Source organism: Opisthorchis viverrini, assembly GCF_000715545.1.
Source record: "Opisthorchis viverrini unplaced genomic scaffold opera_v5_137, whole genome shotgun sequence".
In the NCBI taxonomy this organism is placed as follows: domain Eukaryota; kingdom Metazoa; phylum Platyhelminthes; class Trematoda; order Opisthorchiida; family Opisthorchiidae; genus Opisthorchis; species Opisthorchis viverrini.
Window position 1 is genome coordinate 458,992 of NW_008751790.1, and position 23,486 is coordinate 482,477.

Genomic DNA, 23,486 nt, shown 5'->3' on the forward strand with positions numbered 1-23,486 from the left:
ATAAGCAGCTGTCGCCTCTTTTGGAGTAATTGACCATGCACTCATCAAGGTCACTTCTCTCCTCGCTTTTCGGGGCCGTGCAAGGGGCACACACCTGGGCTAGCACCTGAGACGTTAGCGTATCCGAATTAGAGAAAAGCTTATCAGATCCACTTTCTGGGTTATTTTCCAACTGCTCTATCGTCGGTTGTCAACTCGGACTGATTGGAGGCCGTCACACATTTGCACAGTGATCGACGGGGCAAGGAGACAAATTCTAGATCATCAAAATCTCGGTATCCAGATAAGTGTGAACAAAAACCTTGTTGATCTAGAATACGCAGACCACATCGTTCTCTCATCGGCTGAGGAAAAGAAGTTTCCCGTTTTTCCTGATTAATCGACTAAATTAACTCTGTCCTTGACATGCGCTCTGCATCCACAAAGTGCAAGGTTATGTTTCTGGACGTGCAGTCATTGAACACATCACTTACACTTCAAGGATATTCGTCGTCTTATGGTGGCGAAACTCTGACACGTGAGCATCAAGCGGGATTCCGAGCCGGTGTAGGCTGTGTTGATAACATCTTCACACTCCATCACAGTGAGCAACGACCAATAATGTTGATATCTCTTGACTTCAAGAATGCGTTCGATCGATCGATCAGTGCTGTTAACTACACTTACTCAACATGATATACCCCGGAAGTTTGTGAATATAATTCGATCCTTATATTCACATGCTTCTGGGTGTGTTAGAGTGAATGGTGGCCTCTCTAAAATCTTACATGGGAAAATTGGTGTCGCACAAGGATGTCCACTCTTTCCATTCTCATTCAACTTCGTGACTGATGAAATAATGAGGCGGATGCCCGAAGGTCTTTGAAACCCAGGGGTTCAAGTTGTTCCTGGTGAGACCCTTGTTCAACTGGAGTACGCAGATGACTCCGTCTTCATCGTTGAAAACAAAGGCTAAGCACAAGCCCTGCTGAATAAACTGACCACTATCATACCATATTTTGGCACACTCCGTGCACCTTCAAAGTGCACAGTCATGCTTCAGGACGCACAATCTCTGAACATAGCCCTTGCATTTCAGGGAGAATCATTGGAGGTTGTGGCGAGCTTTACATACCTCCGTAGTTGCATTAGCTCTGACGGAAATGTGTCTGTTGACGTCAGTTTAAGAATATTAAAGTACCGAATCACGTTTTTTGATTAGCGTCATTTGTGGCGTCAAAATTCATGTCCTCGTGTCTCAAGGGTCGTGTATACGAGGCTATAGTAAGGATTGTGCTGTTTTATGGCTGCGAGACGTAGCCCCTGCGGACGTATGATGTGAGGCGTCCTTAGGTTTGAACCACAGATGCCTCAGAAGCGTGGCTGGTGTCGGATGGCGTCAACGAGTTCGTAACGAGGTCATACAGCGGGTGCTTCGATCGCGGAAAACAGTTGCCACCGTCAAGTGCTGTGGCTCAGCCATGCGCTATGCATGCCGAAACTTGTGTTGTTTTCCTTATCTCCTTCAGAATAGCGGAAACTGTTAGTTGGACAACCTATGACTTGGCAGAAGGGCGTGAAAGAGATTATGAAGAGTTTGGGTGTTTTCGGTATTGTACGTCTTCCAGGATGGGGTCCCCGTGAACCTTCTTGCGCTTGGCTGGAGACGTTACAAGTGATAGCGGCTAGTCGATGTCATTGGCGTTCGTGCTGCCAGTTCCTTTTCAAATTGTCTGATTGAACGCTTGGAGGTGTGGGCACCTCAGAATGCTTAACATAAGCCAGCACCAGGTCCCTCACCCACTCGTTTTGCCTTCTTTTCAGTCGAAGACCTTAGACATAATTAGACAAACTTTGTGGTTGTACGGCATCAGTGTCAGTACTGATGTTTTTGTCTCCGATGATGATGATGACAGTTCAAGGAGAGGCATTCGAGGTATTTTGATAGTTGTGTAACTCCTGACTGTAGTTTGGCAGGTGAGGTCAGTGTACGAATCTCTAAGACTCCGATCGCCTTTGTTAATTCGAGATACCTATGACAGCAATGCTGCGTATCCCCCGATCTCAAGAGACGCGTATATCAGTCATTATTACACTGTCTTTTTCTATGGTTTCGAGACGTCGTATGCACGAACAGCGTGACTAGAACGTCTGCGGGTTTCCGATTGACGCTGTCCCAGAATACTAGCTCATTTAGGCGTTTGCTAGTCAATCCGTAAGCGGTTCGGTCATTCCTTCAACGACTTCACTCGAAGAATGTGTCCAGCAATCTGTTGCGCATGCCGATTTATCGTTTACTGAAAGGAGTGCTGCCCATTCCTGAATGGCACGAGTTAAGAGGTGGTCAGCCTTTGATTTGACAGAACATATTGAGAGTAACTACGATAAGTCTGGGTATTGTCGGCGTGAATCGCCTTCCAAGATGGAGTCGGTCATCTTTCCTACGCATAGTTGGAGACGCTGCAGGATATGGTTGCTAGCTAGTGTAGATGGTGTTCTTGTCACTTTCTACCCAGATTTGTATGTTTCGGTGGGTTGCACCACCGTAAAAATCAGTTTGTGTGACGGTGTTTGATGACAACTACTCGATAACCATCCAGCACTTAAAGCCCCTGAGTAGGATGTTGAGGCTTCAAGTGGGAGTCCATATGTGGAATTTTTATCTCCATATGGTCAACTAGCATGTGACAGAAGAATTAAAAGCATCATATATACTTGAGGACTTCTACAGTTTTCTAGTGCCGTACGGGTGTTTATAGACTTTGCTCCATCTTACGAGTTGTTAGGAGGACTGCCTCGAAACGAACAAACCCTGTTTGCCAACGATTTGTATACTGAAAGCTTGATTTTACATTTCAGCCTCTCACTATTGGACTGTTAATTCGTTTTATATTCTGGCTCAGTTGAAATCCATATCACAGAACTATCCACTTGTTTGCGGTATAACTTCCTCGAACTTGTTTGTTTTCCTCGTTCCAGTACACTAACTAGTCTGGCTGATACATTATCAAAGAGTATATAACGGGATTGTAACTCGGTGGACTGATCGACGAAACGGTTTCAAAGACTCGATGGTGTAGGTTTTACTGGATACAATAGTAGTCAAAATAGTATTCAACGTCGAAAATTCTGACGATTGGCGCTGCCTTGCGTCGTGTGTTGTGTGTGTGTGGTGTTCCGAACAAGCTAGCTCACGTTTTCTCGCGCGTGTTCTCAATCGGAGTTGGTCGGGTTTCGTGGTACGTAGACTACTCAAAATCTCATTCTGATAGATTGATTAGGTTTCAGCATGCCGTTTTACCAGGTGACGCGCTTTCTGCGAAGTAGCTTACTATTGAGTTATCCGCACGCTAGTCTTTCTACCGCAGTTCACTTTTGTCATTCAGTAAGTCACGTGAACCGTCACTGTACTACGTTTGCATTTTGGACTTTTGTTTCACAGTCCCGCATTCTTCGCTTTCATTTTGTTAAGCACATGGAAACATTCCTTTGAAGGCCGAGAGCAGACCGGATTGGACGTTGATAGGACGAGTGACTGAGAAAGGAGAAACTGTCCTGTTCAAGGAGAAATTCATCGATTGGCCCGAGGCCACTCGACTTGGCTTACGACTAAAGCCCGTTAGTAAATCGTCAGCTACCACTGTGAGTCCACTGATCTCTCTCATGTCTAAAAAAATCGTCTATTTTACGTCTTTGTTCCTGAAACTACAAGTATGGGATCACTGGGCGGGGTTCCGGCGGCTAGTTTAAAGGGGTCATTTGGAAATCCAATTCTGTTAAAGAAGGCAGTAACGCCCGATCTCTTTCTCCCGATCAACCAAACTTTTCTGAATTTGGTTACGTATATCCTGTTATTTATGTTATTTAGCTGCTGACGCACTTTGTCGGTTTTTCTTTGGTTTCTGTAAATGCAGCCCTTTGAACTACAAATCACCGACTTGTGTGATGGGTTCTCACGAGAGTCTGTTGATTAGTTAGTGTAAGTTGGTGCACATAATCTGATGTGTATCGCGACCGCAATGATTGCCGCGCCTTAATCACCGAATAGTTCCTGCTAATTGGTGAGATAACCTCTCCACCCCTTATTTGTGTGTGTGCACAGTCCCAATTCAGAAGAATCGTACACAGTGCTCCCCTCTGTCCTCTTCACTGTACTGGGTGTCAGTCTCACTAGGTTACTGACAAAGTCGTCGGTTTCGTCCAGTTTCCATGTGTTCGCTTAACATCCGCATTCATAATGACTGACAGCTGTGAGGCAGCACACCGACTGTACTGAATCGGCTCTTCATCCGGAAGGCTGCAAGCTGACAGCCGATAGTTGGATGAATTTGTTTCAGGTGTGTTCTTCTCTTAGGTGCACTGCATAGTTTAAACAAAACGTAACTCGCACAATCAGCCGGGATAAAACGGTCCGAACTCTTAAATGAAATCAGAATGCGAGGGAACCTATTTGTTACTTGTTCATACGTCAGGAGGGAAATATGTCCGATGAGATTGACTTGCTTCGAATGTATCTCCGAAGGCGATAGCACATGACCGCATCACCGAAGCGAGTATCACCGTTTCATTCGACCTGCAGTCATTTTTTGTTTGGTGATTCGAGCCTTTTTCTGTTTCTAGCCTGGAGCCTCTATTTACTCAGCTATTCAACCATACTCTGCAGAAGAACTATGCCATGCGGCTTTCAAGGAGCCCCCACCTTCTCCTCTGTTACTCACTTTGGAGGGTCGCTTTGTTGGTCGGGGAGGCGAAGGCTGTCGATATGAAGATGGTATTGTGCGCCGATTCCGTGTAGAATCAGGTTTGGTGCGTGTTTGGCACGTGTCCGAATTCAACCGGGTTGAGCTAAGCGAAATTAGCCATGGACAGTTTCACCAAGGCGACACTTATGTAGTCCGATGGCCTTTCAAAGTTATCCACGGTATGTATATACTCTTGGTCGTCTACTGATAGCTACTATATATAATTTTCGTCTCTCACCTTACAACGACAGATGACAAGGTTAAACCGTTTGACCACTAATCCAGCCATTTCACTCCATTAGGGTCCAAAAACGTAGGTCTAACGAAGTCCGCTTCTTTATTTGAAGAATGGAAGTGGTGGCGCACAATGGCTGTTGCGAGATTGCGTTTTCAGTACTCTGATATAAGCTTGTTTGAAGTTTCTTTTGAAAAATTGCGGAAACTTAACCGTTTTTTCACTGCAGTGGCTTTCAGTATAGGCCATAACCTTGCTGTCATTTGCTACCATCTCATCTTTCATCCCTCTCCAGTCGGCCTGCGAGACATCCCATTACGTTCCGCGGACAGTTCTCGTGAACAGTGTGCCTACTTTTTCTGGCAGGGGTCGCACAGCAAAGTCACTGAACAGGGTGCTGCTGCGCTCATGACCATGGAATTAGACGCAGAACGGGGTCCTCAGGTTCGTCCGTTTCTGTGGTCGGTTTATTTACATCGTTCTTATCCTCCTGATGTGAAAGATTTTCGTGGAATTTTTAGGTGATGATTATTATAACAACCAGTTTGGACGACACCTTTTGAGTGTTCCGTAAATGACCAGAAATGCACACTGAGTTCATGAGCTTATTGAATATGCTCTTTTTTCAGGTCCGCATACCTGAAGGGAAGGAGCCTCCAGCGTTCTGCCGTCTTTTCGATGGCCGAATGGTAATCTACTCAGGTAAACGGAATGCTGACTGGGACGTCTCTGCAGACACGAAGGTATATCGATCACATTTCATTCCACCTCTGTTGCGCAGAGAGACTATTTTCATCTAAGTTCTTGTGCGTTTGCGCTCTTGCTCACGTTTACTCTTGCTGGTTGGTGCTCACCCGCATGCACCTATCTCGACTAAAATGATTAATTTGCACTTAGGCTGTGGCCCTGATCGCACAACTAGATACGTTTGGCATATCTCGCCTGCCTGGTTAAACAATAGGTAGTCCCTCCGCGAAGATTGGTTGCTGCCAAACGATAGCGTATTGCAGTGGATGTTAACTTTTTTGTTTGCCACTGTGTCTTCACCAATCTGTGGTATCTGACTGGTGACCTAGCTTCAGCGTCCAGTGCCGGAAAAATGACTCACCGAAGGGAACACAACTGCTTTATTCCGAGCAAGCGAGTGTGAAAGCATGAGTGCGAAAATACGACCGCCTCATGCTATTTTATTGGAGCGCACTGTCTTAACTTGATCCGACGCTGATTCACACTGTCTGGCTCTGATACAAGGCCGCGAGGCACTGGATATTGAGGGGGAAGGTGTCTGTCTAGTCAGCATCTAGTGGAGCTAATAAGGGTGTCAGTAGATTCCGAGCACTCAATTGTTACTTTCATGAATCTGACCTTCCTGTTACTTAGTGATTGTCCTGTAAATTTACTGCAAAAAACTTTACTTGACACCAGGTGAACTGTTAAATTACATGCTCATGCGCACCTGTTGAAATTCACCAGAAGATACCCATAACTCAATACGTTATTAGTTTGTTCTGAGTGGATGTAAATTACTGCATGCTATTTACAGCCCTAGGTACCTGTCATCATTGGTTTTCTGCACCGGAACATTACGACAGCTGGCTGATATTCCACTCAGCATAACTTTCTGATGATATTAGAAATTTTGACAATGTTGACGGTCCGGTCCTAATACAAGTTCGAAGAGAGTGGTATTTGCGCTTGGATTGACTTTATTTCAGGATACTGAAATCACAAGGCTCGAGCATTCCTTCATAAAGCACTCGAGCAGCAGTTCTGAATTTAATTTCCTCATCCACTCTTTGGGAGTAGTGCAAACTCTATCAAGAGAAGTGATTTGTCGATAAACCTCGGGCTATAGACTGACTGTTACGAACGCTCTCCAAATTTCAGGATCATTGGTGAATGCAACACCAAAGCAACACAGGAAAGTCCCAACCCGCACTTTATTCAGTTTCTTCCAAGTATGTGGTTTGACGCTTTATGGACCTCACAAACACGCTCAGAAATAATGTCACAGGTGCCTGTCTCCTTTGGATAATCGAAAACCTGGTGTGCTCGATAGCTTCATGCTTCTACCATCTTACGTTGCGGAATACACTGTAGGTTGTGTCGAAACCGTGGGGATTAACTTCAATTCACTAGGGTAGATGATTAGGAGAGGTCTGTAAGTCATATTAGGTTTTACTGAACCGCAGAACACTGCAGGTATTCGCCAATTTTAGTGTTGTCCTATTTCTCGTTGACACGCTTCTCGGCTGTCCTTCATAGTCATCGGCAGATGGCCCAAGTGGTTAGAGCGCGAATTTACGGACCGGAAGGTCCGTGGTTCGAACCCGACCTCTGCCACTCGACTTCCCCTGTCTAGGCTTGGGTAGCCTGGCAGTATCCCGGCCCTTGTGCTTCCTTTGGGTGGCATGGCAGTTAGGCACCGAAAGGGTGCTACAGCTGAACGATTACATGCTCCGTATTGACTCGTCCTAGCACAAGTGAGCAATAATCTGTACAGCTATCCAGCATGTTTTAAGGCGCACTTCATGGAGGGCTTTTTTTTTTACTATTCCTGTTCATTTCCACCTGTACGTTGCTCTTCTGTCAATCTTAGCTGGGCGGAGCTTTTTTCGCCAACTCAAATCCAAGTGTGCGTGGTACTTTCCCAGTCCCAAGGGTGTCTGTTCATTGCAGACCACCGCACCATTCTACCTGGTGTATTTACCTCTATCCGTCACTGTGGTCCTTAGCTTTTCACCTGGTTAGTCCACGGTACTGATGTGCTTTGAATAGAGCTCAGTCAGCGATTATCCGTGCAGTAGTCGTCACTCAAGTTCCTAATAGGAATCCAAACAACTCCGACCCCTTACGTCAATACAGCGCAGATGCTGAGGATGTAAGAAAGAACTTGCTGTTTCCTTGAGAATGTTCTTGGTTGATCAGTTTCTCTTGTTGGCCTACCCCTTTTAAGATACCAAGTAGATTTCCCGGAACTAGCTTGGTTCCTAGTCCTTCGTCCTATGGTCCTATAACCATTGTGCAAAGCAAAGCTGGAACCGCTACTTACGGCACAAGTTTACTCAAACATTTCCACAACCCACTAAGTTCTCAACAACCCAGCCATAAAACTAACCTGGTACTGTCGCTCTTACAACAAGGAAGTAGGCATGGAGTGTACAAAATTATTCGCATGATCCCTTGTTCTAAATTCCGCTTCATTTTCCATCCTGATATCAGCCACGCATTCGTCTTTTCCTGGTTCGTGGTGAAGTACCTGCTGAGGGTTACCTGTTAGAAGTTCCACCTCAGCTTTCCTCGCTCCGTTCCCAAGGCGTATTTCTGGCCTTGCAATACGCTCCTTTCGAACGCTCAGTACACAAGGCTTGGTTGTGGTGTGGTCAATGCGCTGCACAACCTACCGTGGACACTGGACGTCATATAGTAAACCATTTGCGTGAAAGGTAACTATGATGGTTCAGTCATTTACTTGTGAACGACCATTTTGATCGGGTTGATCCAATTCATATATATAGACGAGATCTACATACCAGGAGCTACTTGAACTTCCTTCGAGTAATGCAAGTCGTTGACTATTGGAACCAGAATAATAAAAACCTCTCATATTGATCGGACGCATAAATCACTCTGAAACAGAGTCTGACACAATTGTTAGTGGCGTTTTGCTGCCAGATTGCACACCTCTCGAAAGATTTATGCATATGGAGCCAATTTCACAGGCGAAACATAAGTGAACTACCTGTTACTCGGTTGATCTGTCGATCAAATGGAAAGTCAGTCCTAGATCAGGTCGGTTTCTCTATTTGCTGGGATACTTGATATCATTTTATAGCAGGGCCAGTTCAATCCCTCCTGGGTCGCTCCAGACTGCTATTTTTAATGTCCCCAATTCTTAGAGGTAGCCTACGAATGAAGTTTCAGCCCTAAACACTTATTTAGCTCTCAACAGATTATCTGAAACAGTTATGAGGCACACCTTGGAAGGTTCCGCGCATGTTTAGGCAATACAGCAATTCATTCACGTCATCAAATACTGTCACGGTCTGTCTTTAGGTAGGTTGCTGCTGTTTTAGACACTAAACCCAAGTCAGCTAATTAGGCACATCCGGTGCACACTGAATACAGCGATGTTATCGCGACTGGTGTCTTCTGTGTTCAAATGAACTGAGAGCGAATGCACTTTGCAATGAACTGAACTTCTGTCCAACAATGCATCGCTACTGGTTTTATTGTTCGGTTTATGGTTTGCAGGACGCGGTACAGATCGGACGCAACTAGAAGCCGCACTTTGTTTGGTTTGTCAGGNCAGCCAACACAGCTTCTGGTGCTGGATACACTCTTCGATGGAGGTACCCGTTGCACAACCGAAACGCCACAATCAGGTTTTGGTACACCCTCACGACGTTTAACTGCACCTTGTCCACTTATTAGTAGCGGACAAAATGATCTAGCTTGAGTAATATATATATATATATATATATATATATATATATATATATATATATATATACTGTTTATATATAACGTTGGAAGGCAATCAGGAATAGGTATCTAAGCACTCCATCAATTTTGTTTATCCCTGAAGCGACGGAATTCACAGTTTCAAACACAGTGCGAGAGTCTCCTGGTAAACTGAAATCCGTCTTCTAAACCCAGTATTACTTCCATTCTTGTCAACATCATCTTTTCAAATGACTGGGCGGAAGGTACACGCAATGGAGCTAAATTTTAAGAAGCTGTTTTTAGGGGAAAATGGTTAAGCTAGCTGACCATCAACAATCAGTCACTTGTATTGTGGGCAGATGAGCGGAAAAGAGGGGCAACACGATCTTACAAAACGACCGTAATCAACACATAAGGACCACGATCTAGTTTTCTGTGGATAACCTCAGGTCGAATGACCGTCGACCGAATAGGTAAAGCGAAACTTCTTGAGGAAAGTTTAGAAGGATACGATGTAGGGGATTCCTGATTGATCTTTTCGGTATCAATGTCCTCACTGGACTCTCTCTTCATCTGAGTTTCGTCAGGACACGCTACACTTCACGTCGACTTTGTTTCCCAATGTGCAGTTTCAGTAGGTAGGCGATTTAAAAGTTCAGGCTCGAGTTTGGCCTGTGCCGATACGCTTCCAGCATCAACTTACAACCCAGCTCGATTTCTGACTTCTGTGTCGCTTCAGTTTGAGCGACGTGGATCTGTCAGCACCAATCACACTGGACTCCTCTGGACAGCAAAGGATGAAGCTAAGGTTTAAGCAGTCTGTACTGTACTCACAACAGGATGTGGAGTGTCGGTGAACAAACCATATCCTTTGAATTTCCAAGGTCTCAGATGATCAGCCCGTCTCTTATACCAGTTTCTAAGTACAACGTGAATAGTGAAAGCAGTTGTTTTGCAGCAAACTTGAGGGTGCAAGATTATGACTTGGAGGCCTGATGTACTAAGGATGCAGTCTTTTGGACAAAAATACGTGAGTCATCTTTAACGACACCGTCCATTTATAACTTAGAACTCGCGAGAAAACGTGCTCCGTTGCACAAACCAAATGAAGTCAGGAACAGAGGATAAAATCCCTTGAAATTTTCCACTGTTTGTGGAGTTAGTTTCACCGAACTCTACCACTGAATTGTTAGGTTAAAGGTAGGTGTCAGCTACGACAATGGAGTGAAAGAAATGTAGCTCCCACTGTAGAGTCAGGCGGTGTATGGATTCATTGCTAATGTCATGCAAGACCTTCGTGGATTTGCGTCAGGTTGGTGTCATTTTGGTGGTAATACCTCTACCACAACCGTTTATAAGCGTATCACTTCCGAGTATACTTTACCCTTCTATATCTATTGCGCCATCCTTGGTGTTTTCTGTCATTCGGACTTCCTTAAGCATAACAACACCAGCGTTCTTTTATCCGTTCCGAAGCAGCAGAGCCCAGGGTCCGCCCAATTAGCTGACCATCTAGCATCTTGTTCTGTAGATGGGATGATTATTCTGCTGAAGTTGAGGCATCTAAGCCCGACAAGTCATGTCTGAGTGATGTTTGTTTGCCAATCTGCGACCTTCGTCTATGCGCCTTTTGAATCGGCCCAAGACTCAATGACCAAAGTTAAATATGCAACTGACGCGGCATTGGAGAAATATTCCAAATGTGTGCTACTCTAGACAAGGTTACATAAATAAACTTCTGATTCGAATACGTGGAAATCAAATTTTTACTGTAACTCCGAAATACCACTTGGGAGCATGGCCTGTTTCGAGTACCTCGTTCCGAAGAAACAATGGCTTATTTAAGCATTCAGTATTTTCGAAACTTTTTCATTTGACTCATGTCTCCTCCGTTCTTTTCTCTATGACTACTACTACTGTCAGAAAGGTTTTAATAACCTCTCGATTTTCTTTTTTTCTGAGATGTCCACCGGAGTTGGCTACCGCCATTCCGAATGTATTTGAAGTGCATCAAACCGAGGAAAAGCTAGGACCCGGCGAACTGGTCTTCCTCCTGAATGCCGAAGATACTCCTTCCTCTTTGATATGTGCTAACCTGGAACGTGGTGAGTGCTTACCTTCGAATTCCTTATACAGAGGAAATTTATACCACTTTTTTGCCTATGGTGTCTATGGTGACGGTTAAAGAGGTTTGAATGACTCTTGACCGTCCTTATCTTTTCTTTCGTGTGATTTAAGCTCAGGGGCCACTTGTGATTTGGCACTTGACTGCACCCGTCTCGCAACAGCTAAACGTACGACGGTTAAGTTACACTCTTCAGCCCGATGCGACGCTGCCCGTCAAGCTACCCGAATTCCAAAGCGCGCAACCGGTCACTGATGTCAATCCGATTGAAATGTCGAAAATGGTTGCCGAGCGTTTGCGAGCCTCGAGTGACGTGGTTGCCCTTGGTCAACAAACAATCAGTGCTCCAGTCAGTTTTCCGTTCCTGTTGAAGGATCTATACGCCGCTCCGCAGCCAGGTAGGTTTTGGCAAAAGGTAATAAATGTCTGACAATTCTACTCAATGTGTTATGTAGTACGGAGAAGTTAAACTTTTCTTGCTAGACGCTATACGATGTTTGTATGCAAATCGCAGAACTCATTCGTGCAAAGCGCTTCGTTCACAGTCAATTTGATAGTTAGCTTGGGATTTCCGGTGCAGGAATTCGACGAAAGAAATCCGCGTTTAGAGCGCTCAGAAAGGTCTCTACGTAGTATTAGTGGTCAAGTTTTCAACCATATTTCGGGTTGTAAACACTATATCTATCTTTCAGGAAAAGATAAACGTTTTGGGAACGTGATAGACGGTTACGACCGAAACCCATGAATGTACTCAAATCGACCTGGCTTGCTTCGTTGTAGACACAACATATTATTGTCGTTCCTCCAACAATGCTAAGATGTGTAGTTGCTCTTTTTTGGAGCTCGTAGAAGGATTTTGCGGGGGACACCCCATCGTTCTTCCCAATAGCTTCGTTTTAGGTGAATATCATGTGGTACTTACGTCTTTCTAACGATCCATGTTTAGCTCTGTTTCTGGTGCTGTCCGGTACGAAGCATGTCTTCCTTTGGCAAGGTTGGTGGACTCCCAACACTCGACTCAAATCTCAAACTCCTAGCCCCTCTGTCGGACAACAGTTATCGCGACCCTCAGTCGTTTCACAATCCACATCTAATGCTGGTCCCTATTCGGACAATTCTCCTGAATGTATCGACGACAGTCAGCTCGATATAGAAGACTATTCAGAACCAACCACTCCAGAATCGACCAGAGGTAGATTCTACGCCTTGCGCCAGGCCGCTCTTAACACAGCTGGAGCACTGGCCAAACGAGGTAGGTTATTTGAAATATGCTACTGTATCACGTGCAAACACCTACCGTCTCTCTGGAAGTCATATTACTGCCTCCTTAAAATCAGAGCTACTCGCTCTGTTTATTGTGAGTCACTTCGCAACACACTATCCTTTGCCCTTAACAAACCATATAAATGTTTTTCCGTCCTAGTTGGAACAACTGCCGTGGTCGTGTACGGTGGTTTGGAGCCACCCGAGTTCTTGTGCCTCTTCCCACCGTTTGCGCGCAACCCGGAAGCTAGTCTCTACCATCTACGCGAAGTGAGTGCTATCAGTGGAACTCACGCGACTAATCGTGACTTACAACCATTTTCAGTTAAACAACGATTTACAGAGGTATGAAAGCAGTATTTGGAAAAAGAGATCTCTTTTTTGTTGTCTTATTATTGGGTTTAGAACGAAAAAAGACCATGAATTGGAATAGCCACCGAAAGGGGGCCGCCTTATGTCACATATGAGGTGAGTGAAATGAAATCGTGTTAGAATTCTAATTCTATCATGCTGTTTAGTTGGGGTCAAACTGACCGCGCAAACAAACAGAGATTGTGTGGTCAATTGACATTGGATTCCACAGCCTCTGGAGGTATTGGCCTAATTTATGGTGAGCCAATCAGATGCTCCGCTTTGTGGTGGTGATTGGCGATGGTGATTCCTATACCATTTACCGGTTCTGCGAGCAGTAGTTGTTGGCTAGTCGGGTGATCAATAGTTTTCTCCAAGAAAACCTGCAGCAATATCATTTGAACAGATAAATGTGGAGTGACAAGTCCATTCAGGACAGTCGTTTTACGGCTCTGAACTACAAGGTGGCCGGTACCAAGGCTATCACGTGACTGGTTGGATTCAGAGTGATATCCTCTATAGAAGGTTATTTTTTCCTACCGGACGATCATACTCCTTTTCCTAAGGTTGGGTTTAACCCGCCTTTTACAAACGACACAGGAATATCAGTTCTATGCTGTCGTATGGAGATATCTTCGGAGTAGTTTTAGTTAAAATACCTTAGCTTTTACTTCTGGTGAAGTGGAGTAAATCCGTGCGAAGTGTGCAATTTATCCCACCGAATGCATTTTTGGAACGCTTGCTCTACACTAATCTGTCTGGACTCCACAGTTTGTGGACATCTGTGCAGATATTACGGGGCTACCTTCACTTCACTTTGGGGCTGATTATTTAGCTTGTTGCATTGCATTCAAAATCGGTTCCTTTGGCTCCGGTTTATGGCTGTAGAAAGCGAAAGCCCTGTATTTCTCGTGAATATCGGTTTATTTTTGCATTCACAAGACCTTTCAATCCACATCAGCACTCTATCGTACACGCGCCTCATCCAAAGTGCACCTGTCTACCACGTGACAACACGGAATCAGCTGATTTCAGTCAGGTGTCAGGTTATTGATTGGTTATGAATTCACGGGATTCCGTTTAGACGGTTGCATTGCCTTCGTTGATTTCTGCTTGTGAGTTTATTGTCCTGATAAACTCAAACTCTGTCAGCAAATTGATTTCAAACCCAACGGGACTGTCGGTTGATAGACACCCTACCCGTGAGCCGATGCTTGAACCTGGATGAAAAATATAATTGATGTCGGGATATTGCAGTAGTTCTCTTAGAACACTCTCAATAAGTGATTTTTTTAAAACGCTGGATCATATAATTTCGATTCGTAGTTTTTCCTTCACATAAAACCTGCTTAAGATGATCTGGAGAGTTTAGTTGAATAAACTAGTAGAATGTACATAAACACTTTGTACTTGGGATTTTCGTGGTCTCATATTTACGACCCTCACGGGCTAAGAACACTGAGGATCGTTGGCTCTGCTCAATTGTTACAGCATCAGAGAGCGGGACTCCAATGACACACGAAATCAAGACTGTAGCTTTCAAAGGCTTTTGTACAAACAGGTGTTGCGTGAATCCGTGCGATGGTTTTCTGCATCAGCTTCATATTCGACCCTCCTTTACCCCGAATGATAAGGTGAAAGCTGCCGCTTTTTTGGACTTAATAATGCTTCACTCTCCAAGTTGGTATAACGCAAGTAAGTCAACTAGCGAAACAGACATATGTTGCTGTCTTACTAATTGCCACAAATTCTTACTGTTCTTTGTTGTACACTTAGCTGGCGAACTAGGTTTGAAAATGCCAACCACACCACACGCCTGATCATTTCATGCTTGTGTGTTGCATCGTTTTTACTCTCCCATCTCCATTCAGTACGCTGAGCTTTGTACATACGACTCATATATTGTGGTGCTAAAGTCCTCTAAGCTAGTTCCTCATTTGAGGTCCGAGATCACAAACAACAGTTTGAGACCAGCGTTAATCGAAATACGATTATGGCAGTGTGAGACCGAAGTGAAAATGACCATACTCTAAACAGTTACAAACAATTGAACTCATCAATCGAGTTTAATTTCATTGTACCAGTAGTTTCATTTCACCCTGATAACAATCAATGCTTTGTTCCTGGTACTTCATTTCAGGAGGCCAAGGTTGATGGACAGATGGATCCCGTCGATTCACAACTTACCATGTCCGCCTCGGTTACCTACACACTGGCTGAACTGCAACAGCGACCTTTGCCAGATGAACTGGATGCCACACGTTTAGAGATCTACCTGAGTCCTGAGGAATTTCAGGTTGGTGCGAAATTTTCAGGATGCTTGTACAGAGGTTCAGATTTAAGATCGCCAAAGTGGTTAGAGTGCGAATTTACCGACCGGAAGATCCGTGGTTCGAACCCGACCTCAGCCTCTCGACTTTCCCAGTCTAGGCTTGGGCAACCTGGCAGTATCCCAGCCCTCGTGCAACCTTCGGGTGGCATAGCAGTTGGGCACCGAAAGGGTGCTACAGCTGAACGGTAATATAATATTAACATCCAAAATTATCATTATGGCCGTTGAGGTCGTTGACTCTTCATCCGTTAATCCCATCACCTGATAGTTCTCTTCGTCGAATGGGCACACTTTGGAATCCAGCCCCCAATGAATTTTCTAAGGTGAATATGTAAGCGTTCACTTTTTTTATTGTTTTAGCTGGCAAATGTATCGACCCGATATATATTAGGTCAGCAGTGATTGGCGAATACATCTCTCTGTACAATGACCTGAATGAACTGAAGATTCCCGTAGGGCTTAGCAAGAACGAAATTCCTAGTGTGCCTCATGTTCCTTTATGTTACTTCCGCAGCTGCACTGCATTTACACCCACCATGACGACGCTTGTATCGTTTGTTAATGGTTCTGGTTAAGTGATCTTCGGCCTCAAATCAGCCGGGTACAGTCAGTGTTCATGAACCGAAATTCTATGTGAGTGTGATCGTACCGGTGATTAAACAGAATATTGCTAACGGGATAGCCCTAACCTCAGTGTGTACAAGTCAATGGGAATTCACGAGGGTTATCTGGGCTGAAAAGTCCAAATTTTCCTTCCGCGATACAAAACTAGCAAACTTTTTAGAAACCGCCAAAGAATAAAATTCGGACACACATTTGTTCCTTATGTAATGTCGAAGCAGAACCTGCTTGTGTTTCTCCAGTTCTCCTCAAGTTCTTCCTTTTGCTGTCAAACCGTAACTTCTGTTTCATATACTTTCCTCCGTGCAGACCGTTTTTCGTATGTCCAAAGAAGAATTCGATTCATTACCCGCATGGAAGAAAGCCCAGATCAAGAAGCGTCTCGGTCTTTTCTGAGTAGTTTTTAAGCGCCACTTTCCTACCGACATTTTAGCCCACGCCTTGCACACCTGCAAGAATGTGCCAGCCACTGATGTCTTGAGTTCGTGATTTCCCTACGTTGTTGAACTAAATCTGAGGAAAACTGCTTCGCTCTTTGTAAATCAGATAAGGTTTTCTGCATGTGTACTAATTCGCACAGTTTTGTGGTACAATCTTATTATTGATGGTGATTTTCAGCATACCAGCTACTTTCTATTCACTTAACTGTACCTACCCTATTTTTGTATCCGTTTACACGGATTCATTTTACCGAAACAACCGCTGGACAGACACCCACCACTATGAACTACTATATTGTGCCTACTCTCTCCTGTCTTTCATCCATACCCTTTGTTCGATGACTTATTTCCATCCCGGCCCATGTAGTGAGAAACGTACTTCCGCTACTCGATTATTCTTCATGCATACCTTCACCTTGCTCCTTTCTTCAGTTGTATTGAATCCAAGCTGCTACGCATACTTCAGATCCCGTTCATACTGCTTGAGATATGTAGGCACTCTCTCATACACACACGCACAACAACAGTAAGAAACGTTCATTTTGCTTACTTCGCATTTTACCGGTCTCAATCTGTTTCTGCCAAAGACTTCTTTCCGGTATTGTTTGGCGTTTCTCTTTATTTGATTCCGCTATGGCGGATTACTGCTGTTAATGACGCGGTCATTATCATTACCACACACACGCAACAGTAAGAAACGTTCATTTTGCTTACTTCGCATTTTACCGGTCTCAATCTGTTTCTGCCAAAGACTTCTTTCCGGTATTGTTTGGCGTTTCTCTTTATTTGATTCCGCTATGGCGGATTACTGCTGTTAATGACGCGGTCATTATCATTACCTTTGCGTGCGAAGTTAATTTGAAATACAAAGACATACATATACATGTGATTTATTTTTATAACTCAGTCTGTCTATGCTCGTTCTATGAGGACCCTAGGTCTGTATAAGCCTTAGGTGAATTAGGATCTCGCTTCAATTGAATCCAGCTGAATGGTCTGGATCATAGTGTAGTGTTACGTCCTACATCTTGCTAATTCTCTGTGTCTGCATGTGCAAACAGGTTTAATCCATTCCTGATGTGATTGCTCTAGTCCGTTCGCAAAAGAAACGACTGGTTCGTTGTAGTGGAACCTGTGTAACGCTCATTGTGTATCCGAGCTGTTCCCTTGCTACTTTTTGACCAGTTCACTTGTTTGTTCTAGCCCAAGAGGTTAGACAGGTATGTTTGTTCATGGTCTAATATTTAACCGGTTAACTCTGGCTGTAGGTATCTGGTCGTAGCTGCTCGTGCGTAGTGGTCAGTGGCAAAACACGTAAGCACCAACACTTTTAGTGTGGTCAGCACAAAACTCAACGTTGTCAGTTCAAATTTCAATCTTACATTCCGGTCAGAAAATTGGCTTATCACTGTTTTTGAACGAGAACCGTTTTGTTTGTGTTATCATATGGGCAGTGGTGAACGCCTTATCCAGATCGTCGGAGTTAGCGACTGTTGGAACGCACTTTATGTGAGGTTGGCCAACTTCCACTTTGCAATTATTTGTAAAGCTCATTGATAAGGTTACTCAAGCACGAAGCAGGACCTATCCAATTTAAGCTGGGCTGACTTGGGTATTTCTTTCCTGCAGACAAGCTGAAGTAATATGTGGGCACTGAGCACGCGGACGATGACTTCGATGTGGCCAGTCGACAATGATGACGCAGAGCTTTTTGTGGTCCTCGGGTGCGTGTGAATTCGTAAAGCTCGATGACTCTTATGACGACCGTCAAGACCCCATGTGATCCTCTGGGTGAGCTCTGTCAATCATACTGAAAAACTCTAATAGCCACGCCGGTAATTCATGCCCAATCGGGCTTTCGGGCTTCGTTCATTTGTCACCGGGCCCGTTCACTCGGCTTCACTTATCGTGGTATGAAACCGGGCGAAATCATTACCTGATTGGTGTTGGTCACCGGATAGGCCTGGTAGCACTGACTGTGGACACGTCTACAGGCGGGAGAGCATGGCAGTCGTGACTACCTGATTTGCAGTCGAGGCCTAATCCTATCAATACGTATGATTGTATGTGGCTGGGACGGATGAGCTCGACGCGCGTCGATTCTGTCCAATAGCCAGCCCCGGGTGCCCACATGGCAAATAAATCATCTGCGATTCGGTTGGCCAAAGAAGCGAAGTAAGAGTTGGTATTCTGATTCCGGACAGCTATCGGTGTCCATTATCCGCACAACGCTGCGTCCAATAACTAGCCCCGGGTGCCCAAATGGCGAATGAATCATCTGCGGTTCGGTTGGCCAAAGAAGCGAGGTTAGAGTTGGTTTTCTGATTCCGGACAACTATCGGTGTCCATTATCCGCACAACGCTGTCAGCTGCAAAACCTTTACAAGTGGAGTAAAACTTTCTACGTCAAAATGTTGTATTTTGTTGCGCCTGTGCTCAATCGAAAACCGTCCTAATCTACATCCATATTTTTGCAGCTCACCAAAGTTCATTTTTCACTGAGGCAACCATACCTCTCGCTGAAAAATCTTGCGGGATAATTTCCAGCGATTGCTGAGACCCCGGGATAGCTAAATGGGGCTTGAAGGTTTGTATTAATACTCTCAATTCAATAACCCGATTGCTCCAGTCCATCAGGGACACTTCGTAACTTTCGAAGTTTCAATTCCATTGTGCGAATGGCTAAATGGGGCTTGAAGGTTTGTATTGGTACTCTCAATTCAATAACCCGATTGCTTCAGTCCATCAAGGACACGTCGTAGCTTTCGAAGTTTCAATTCCATTGTGCGAATACTGAGCGCCACAACTATCAAGCTGCAGAAACTACTGCTTAAACAGCCCGCAGATCCAGCGTGAGCGATCCAAGTCTAATCCTGGTTGCTGGATGAACAATCAGTAGGCAGATCCGAGAGTTTTGGGAGATAACAACCCAACCAACAAAAAGCACCGTGTGAACGCGCAGCCAGTTTCTGTCACCATTATGGCCTCCGAAACTACGTATAAAACACTGATTCAGTGGGTAGGCGAGAGATTGCACGTGAGTAATGCGTGCGGGATCAGTTCATGCCAAGAGAGAATTACTCATTATCAGAATAACAGATATTTAAGGTGACTGGAAGAGTTCTGTTACTGGATTGTAGACAGATCGGGTTCCCGGTGTGTATTGTTGGCAGATGACGCCATTTTTGATGTCAGTGTGTCTGTGTTTAATTCACAGATTTGGGCCCGAGAGAGACCAGTGGAAGCCATCCTCTACCTGTCTATTCTTCGACCGAGGTTTGTGACTTCAGCTAAGATTTCAGAATGATGGAAACTTTTCGAGGAAAGCGATACAGCACCGTTTGTATAACGCACTAAGTAGGCCATATCTCTATTTTCTATAAGATTACCTCGCTCCCAAATTTAGCTGAAATAACGTTGTGAGAATAGGACTCAGTTTGTTTGAGGCATGATCATGCATCGGCTGACAGTGTTCAATGCGTTCGTAACTTTTCAAACGGGCCGGCGCATCTACAAGGGTTAGTTCAAATTTGGATCACCATGAACTCGCACTCTATCTCTCCTACTTCTTCTCTGGGGAGTGATTCAATGAAAGTTTGAAGAAACTGAAGCAGTTTATCCTGCAAGGATGTTTCTGCATTTTGGTGGGATTTTTCTTGAAACCACAGGTGCCCTGTATGGAGGCGCTACTGATGTACGGACAGAAGTTCAAAAGTAATTTTCAAAAACTTTTCTGATGAACAAACCCCCACACACTTTGATGATAATCACAGTGAATAAGTTTATCAAGTCACCTCACTTTTCAATGCATGATTAAGGAAGGGGTGCAAGTTGAGAGTGAGCGGTTCTCTTCACAGCATCTAAAGTACACAACTACTGTTCCGTGAGTTGGGACCTGAGCAGTACCACCTTAGTAAACAGTGTGACAAATATTGTCTTTCTTTCAATAATAGAAGTAAAGCCACCTGCTTCAGTCATGCCACATCATGGATAAACGTGTCATTAATTAGCCTTCCGACGAGTAGTGTATAACAGTTTGAATGACGTGAAACTAACGAGGATTGTGCTTACGTTAGATTATTAATGTGTACTAGTGGTCAACTCGGGACAGAAATTATTATTATGCTAGTAGTGTTGTTTGGAGAGCTCATGTTCAGTGGTCCCATTTCGAACTCGATTGAATGTAGCAAACTGAACGTGAAACCAGGAGGACTGTGTAGTCAAAACTACTGCGGTATAGTCAGAAATCAGGCGTTAACTTGAGTTTTTGACGACTGAAGTCTTGGTAGAGATGAGTGCTTCAGAATCCTGCAGTTCTGGAAATACCGAGCGAATAGGTTTATGTAGAATGGAGGTTTACGTCACACCCACACCGGTGAATGGCACTGCACTCAATCTATGTCCTATCTATCCCATTTTCCTTGTACGACAGTTGATAAGGTAGACATTTCACGACTTACACATGTGTACTATCCAGTTGCGAGTTGGTACATGTTCATGACAGATTACTCAAATGAAACAGATGATTATCACTAGAATCAGCGTTTGAAGAAATTATGAACGTTTTATTTAATAAATAATCTGAAATTGATAGATATTGTCCTTAAATTGTAGATAGTTGATCGTACTGGTGCTTTGTCTGAATGAATCATTTGGCCTCTGGAACATAACGGATAAGGGTAATTCTTAGGGCGAGTGTTTCAAACACTTCAAAAAACCCATGAATTATTTTCTACACCAGCTCAAACAAGGGATTGCCAGTTACTGGCTGGAAACCAGATAATATTTGAATCCCATTGCTCGACAGAACTAGTTCGTACAGAAATTCGGTCATCCACCATTGGCTCTGTTCCTTTTCGTTGGATGTAGTCAGCACAAAAGATTGCGTGGTGTTGGTTCATTAATTATTGTGTCAAAGTTGACCTTCGATTATAACAACTTACTTGTAATTAGATCTGGTGGAAAAATAACCGCGTGGATGGAGAGGACAGCTTTTGCGATCCTGTCAACCACAGTACGCACCACATAGATCACAAATAAACGTACAAATCAATATCAGAAATTCAAAGTTCAAATTTCACCTGGAAGACTAACAATGTATAGCCGAGTCACTTGAAACATAATGAGGGCAGCTTCTGACTTGGGCTCTTTTTCTAACCTGGGTAGGAGGTGAATCGTTTAATCAATAAAGTTTCAAGACGAGTCAATGGGCAGAATTTCGCACTTATTGTAGTGACGGTAAACGTTGAAGGAATACCATCCTATTGGCTTCAGTTGTTGCAAAGTTTGGAGACAAGGCGTTTGCCCAGCATTTGACTATCATCAACGATTTTTAAAGCATCTGTTCCAAAAACCAGCTGTTGGCATTCACCTTTTACTTCCGTAGCCCATCCAACTTAGACATTTAGTAACCTGTTGCAGAATAGGACCGTGCACAGTGCCTCCAGCAATTGCTTGATCAAAAAGAGAAAGATGCTTGACGGGTGTGGAAGTATTTCTTCTGGAATCCGTTATTAGTTTAATCCACTGTCTTTACCGGCCTTCATCCGTTTTATTGATTTTTATTGGAACGTTAGACGTGATGGTGAATTAGCCTGGCAAAAAGTTTCCATTAGTTTGCATTTCATGCTGAAATCGTAACATAAAACTCTAGTGGCCCAGCGTTGGAGGTGACTGTTAGGATGAACCGAGATGGCTTTTGTACATCCATGATGATGGTTTATGTGAACGATAAGTTGTCAGTCATGCGGCATTTCGTTTAGTTTCTTCAAAAAATCAGATGTGACATTTCTTTTCCAATTTAACTATAATCTTTCTCCGTTAATGAGAGTGAGCGAGTTTTTTGGGAAGGAGTTGTTTTTAAACTGGCCGAAAACCAATCCAGTGATACCGCACAAATTCCATATTTTGGAGCATCTGCTGCCAACATGATTGGAAGTTTGAGTAATGTGAGTAATGCTTAGTGATAGAAAGACTAACTGACAATGAATGGGGTAAACGGGTGTGAATTTCGGTGAACTACTGCAGTTTGAAGGTTTGAACTGGGTGCTGCTCTCTTAATATATACAATAGTATCGTCACGTGTCAGTACTTGGATTTTTACGAAGCGGTACTTTCAGTGGCACAGCGGAGTTTGCGTTACCAGATCTGACTCTAAACTGAGTAAATCACTGCAAACTGTATTTTCTTATTCGGTAACCGTGCTAATTAGCGTATGTCGGAAAGTCCGCATAGGCTGAAAAGAAGCTTTAATAATACGGAACAATGTTCGTTCGATGTTTCGATGGCTTTAACGTATCCAGCCTACATGTGACAAGATTTCGCTTTCATTTTGGATAGTTATTTGTGTGGTAACATATTAGGATGTATCGTTTTCGAAAAAGTTTGGTGACAATCGGTAGATTTATTGCTGGGCAACGTTTCGCTTTTGACACAAAAGCTTCGTCAGGCCAAGTGACTAGGTTCCGAGGTTGATCGAGATTTAAGGCGGAAGGAGAACCAATCGGCTAAGTCAAGCTAAATCTCTGTTGGGTGTCGGCAGAGGGATTTTAGTGTGTTAGAGTGGTTGAACAAGTGTTGGGTCGGTGGGGAAACCTACATGTGTTTGGGTCCTGCCTAGGGTCTAGTTCTTCCGGTTCGGTTCATTTGATGGTTCCTCTTGAACTTCATTTGAACCTTCTGTTAGTTTGTGTGGGTGAGCTAGTGCTAAGACAGTTGTGTAGGAGGGATGCTGTGACCTTTGGTCGGTTGGGGTTTCCACCCCCACACCCCGGTTTTTCTAATGATCCTAAGTGAATTGACAACCACACCGTCACGTGTCAACTCGGCTTATCTAAGACCGCTTTCCAAACGCTCGCTAACTCCACACCCTCGATTCTATTCACGCTGTGATGCTTAGTGATTTCCACCGCCTCGGCTATCAGCCCTTGTGGTGGGAATCGCAGCCCCCGTC

At 44.1% G+C, this 23,486-nt stretch overlaps 2 protein-coding genes across 2 annotated transcripts in view; one reads left to right on the forward strand and one right to left on the reverse strand.

Moving 5' to 3' along the window:
* T265_06453 (hypothetical protein) overlaps positions 1 to 17,405 on the forward strand; it is a gene marked incomplete at both ends in the record, with an annotated part of 96,434 nt that extends 79,029 nt beyond the window's left edge. Inside the window, 11 exons of the mRNA XM_009171721.1 lie at positions 3,452 to 3,621; positions 4,600 to 4,900; positions 5,252 to 5,464; positions 5,539 to 5,699; positions 8,179 to 8,402; positions 11,326 to 11,507; positions 11,641 to 11,925; positions 12,474 to 12,779; positions 12,951 to 13,060; positions 15,282 to 15,437; positions 16,404 to 17,405. Of these exons, the coding sequence (XP_009169985.1) occupies positions 3,452 to 3,621; positions 4,600 to 4,900; positions 5,252 to 5,464; positions 5,539 to 5,699; positions 8,179 to 8,402; positions 11,326 to 11,507; positions 11,641 to 11,925; positions 12,474 to 12,779; positions 12,951 to 13,060; positions 15,282 to 15,437; positions 16,404 to 16,490 (2,195 nt within the window). The remainder of the gene's footprint in view (positions 1 to 3,451; positions 3,622 to 4,599; positions 4,901 to 5,251; positions 5,465 to 5,538; positions 5,700 to 8,178; positions 8,403 to 11,325; positions 11,508 to 11,640; positions 11,926 to 12,473; positions 12,780 to 12,950; positions 13,061 to 15,281; positions 15,438 to 16,403) is intronic.
* A 4,690-nt stretch (positions 17,406 to 22,095) lies between these two features.
* On the reverse strand, positions 22,096 to 22,463 carry T265_06454 (hypothetical protein; the record flags this gene model as incomplete). The annotated part of the gene is made up of 2 exons (XM_009171722.1): positions 22,096 to 22,229; positions 22,340 to 22,463. The coding sequence occupies 2 exons, from the start codon at positions 22,461 to 22,463 to the stop codon at positions 22,096 to 22,098; spliced, it is 258 nt and encodes an 85-aa protein (XP_009169986.1).
* Positions 22,464 to 23,486: the final 1,023 nt, after the last annotated feature.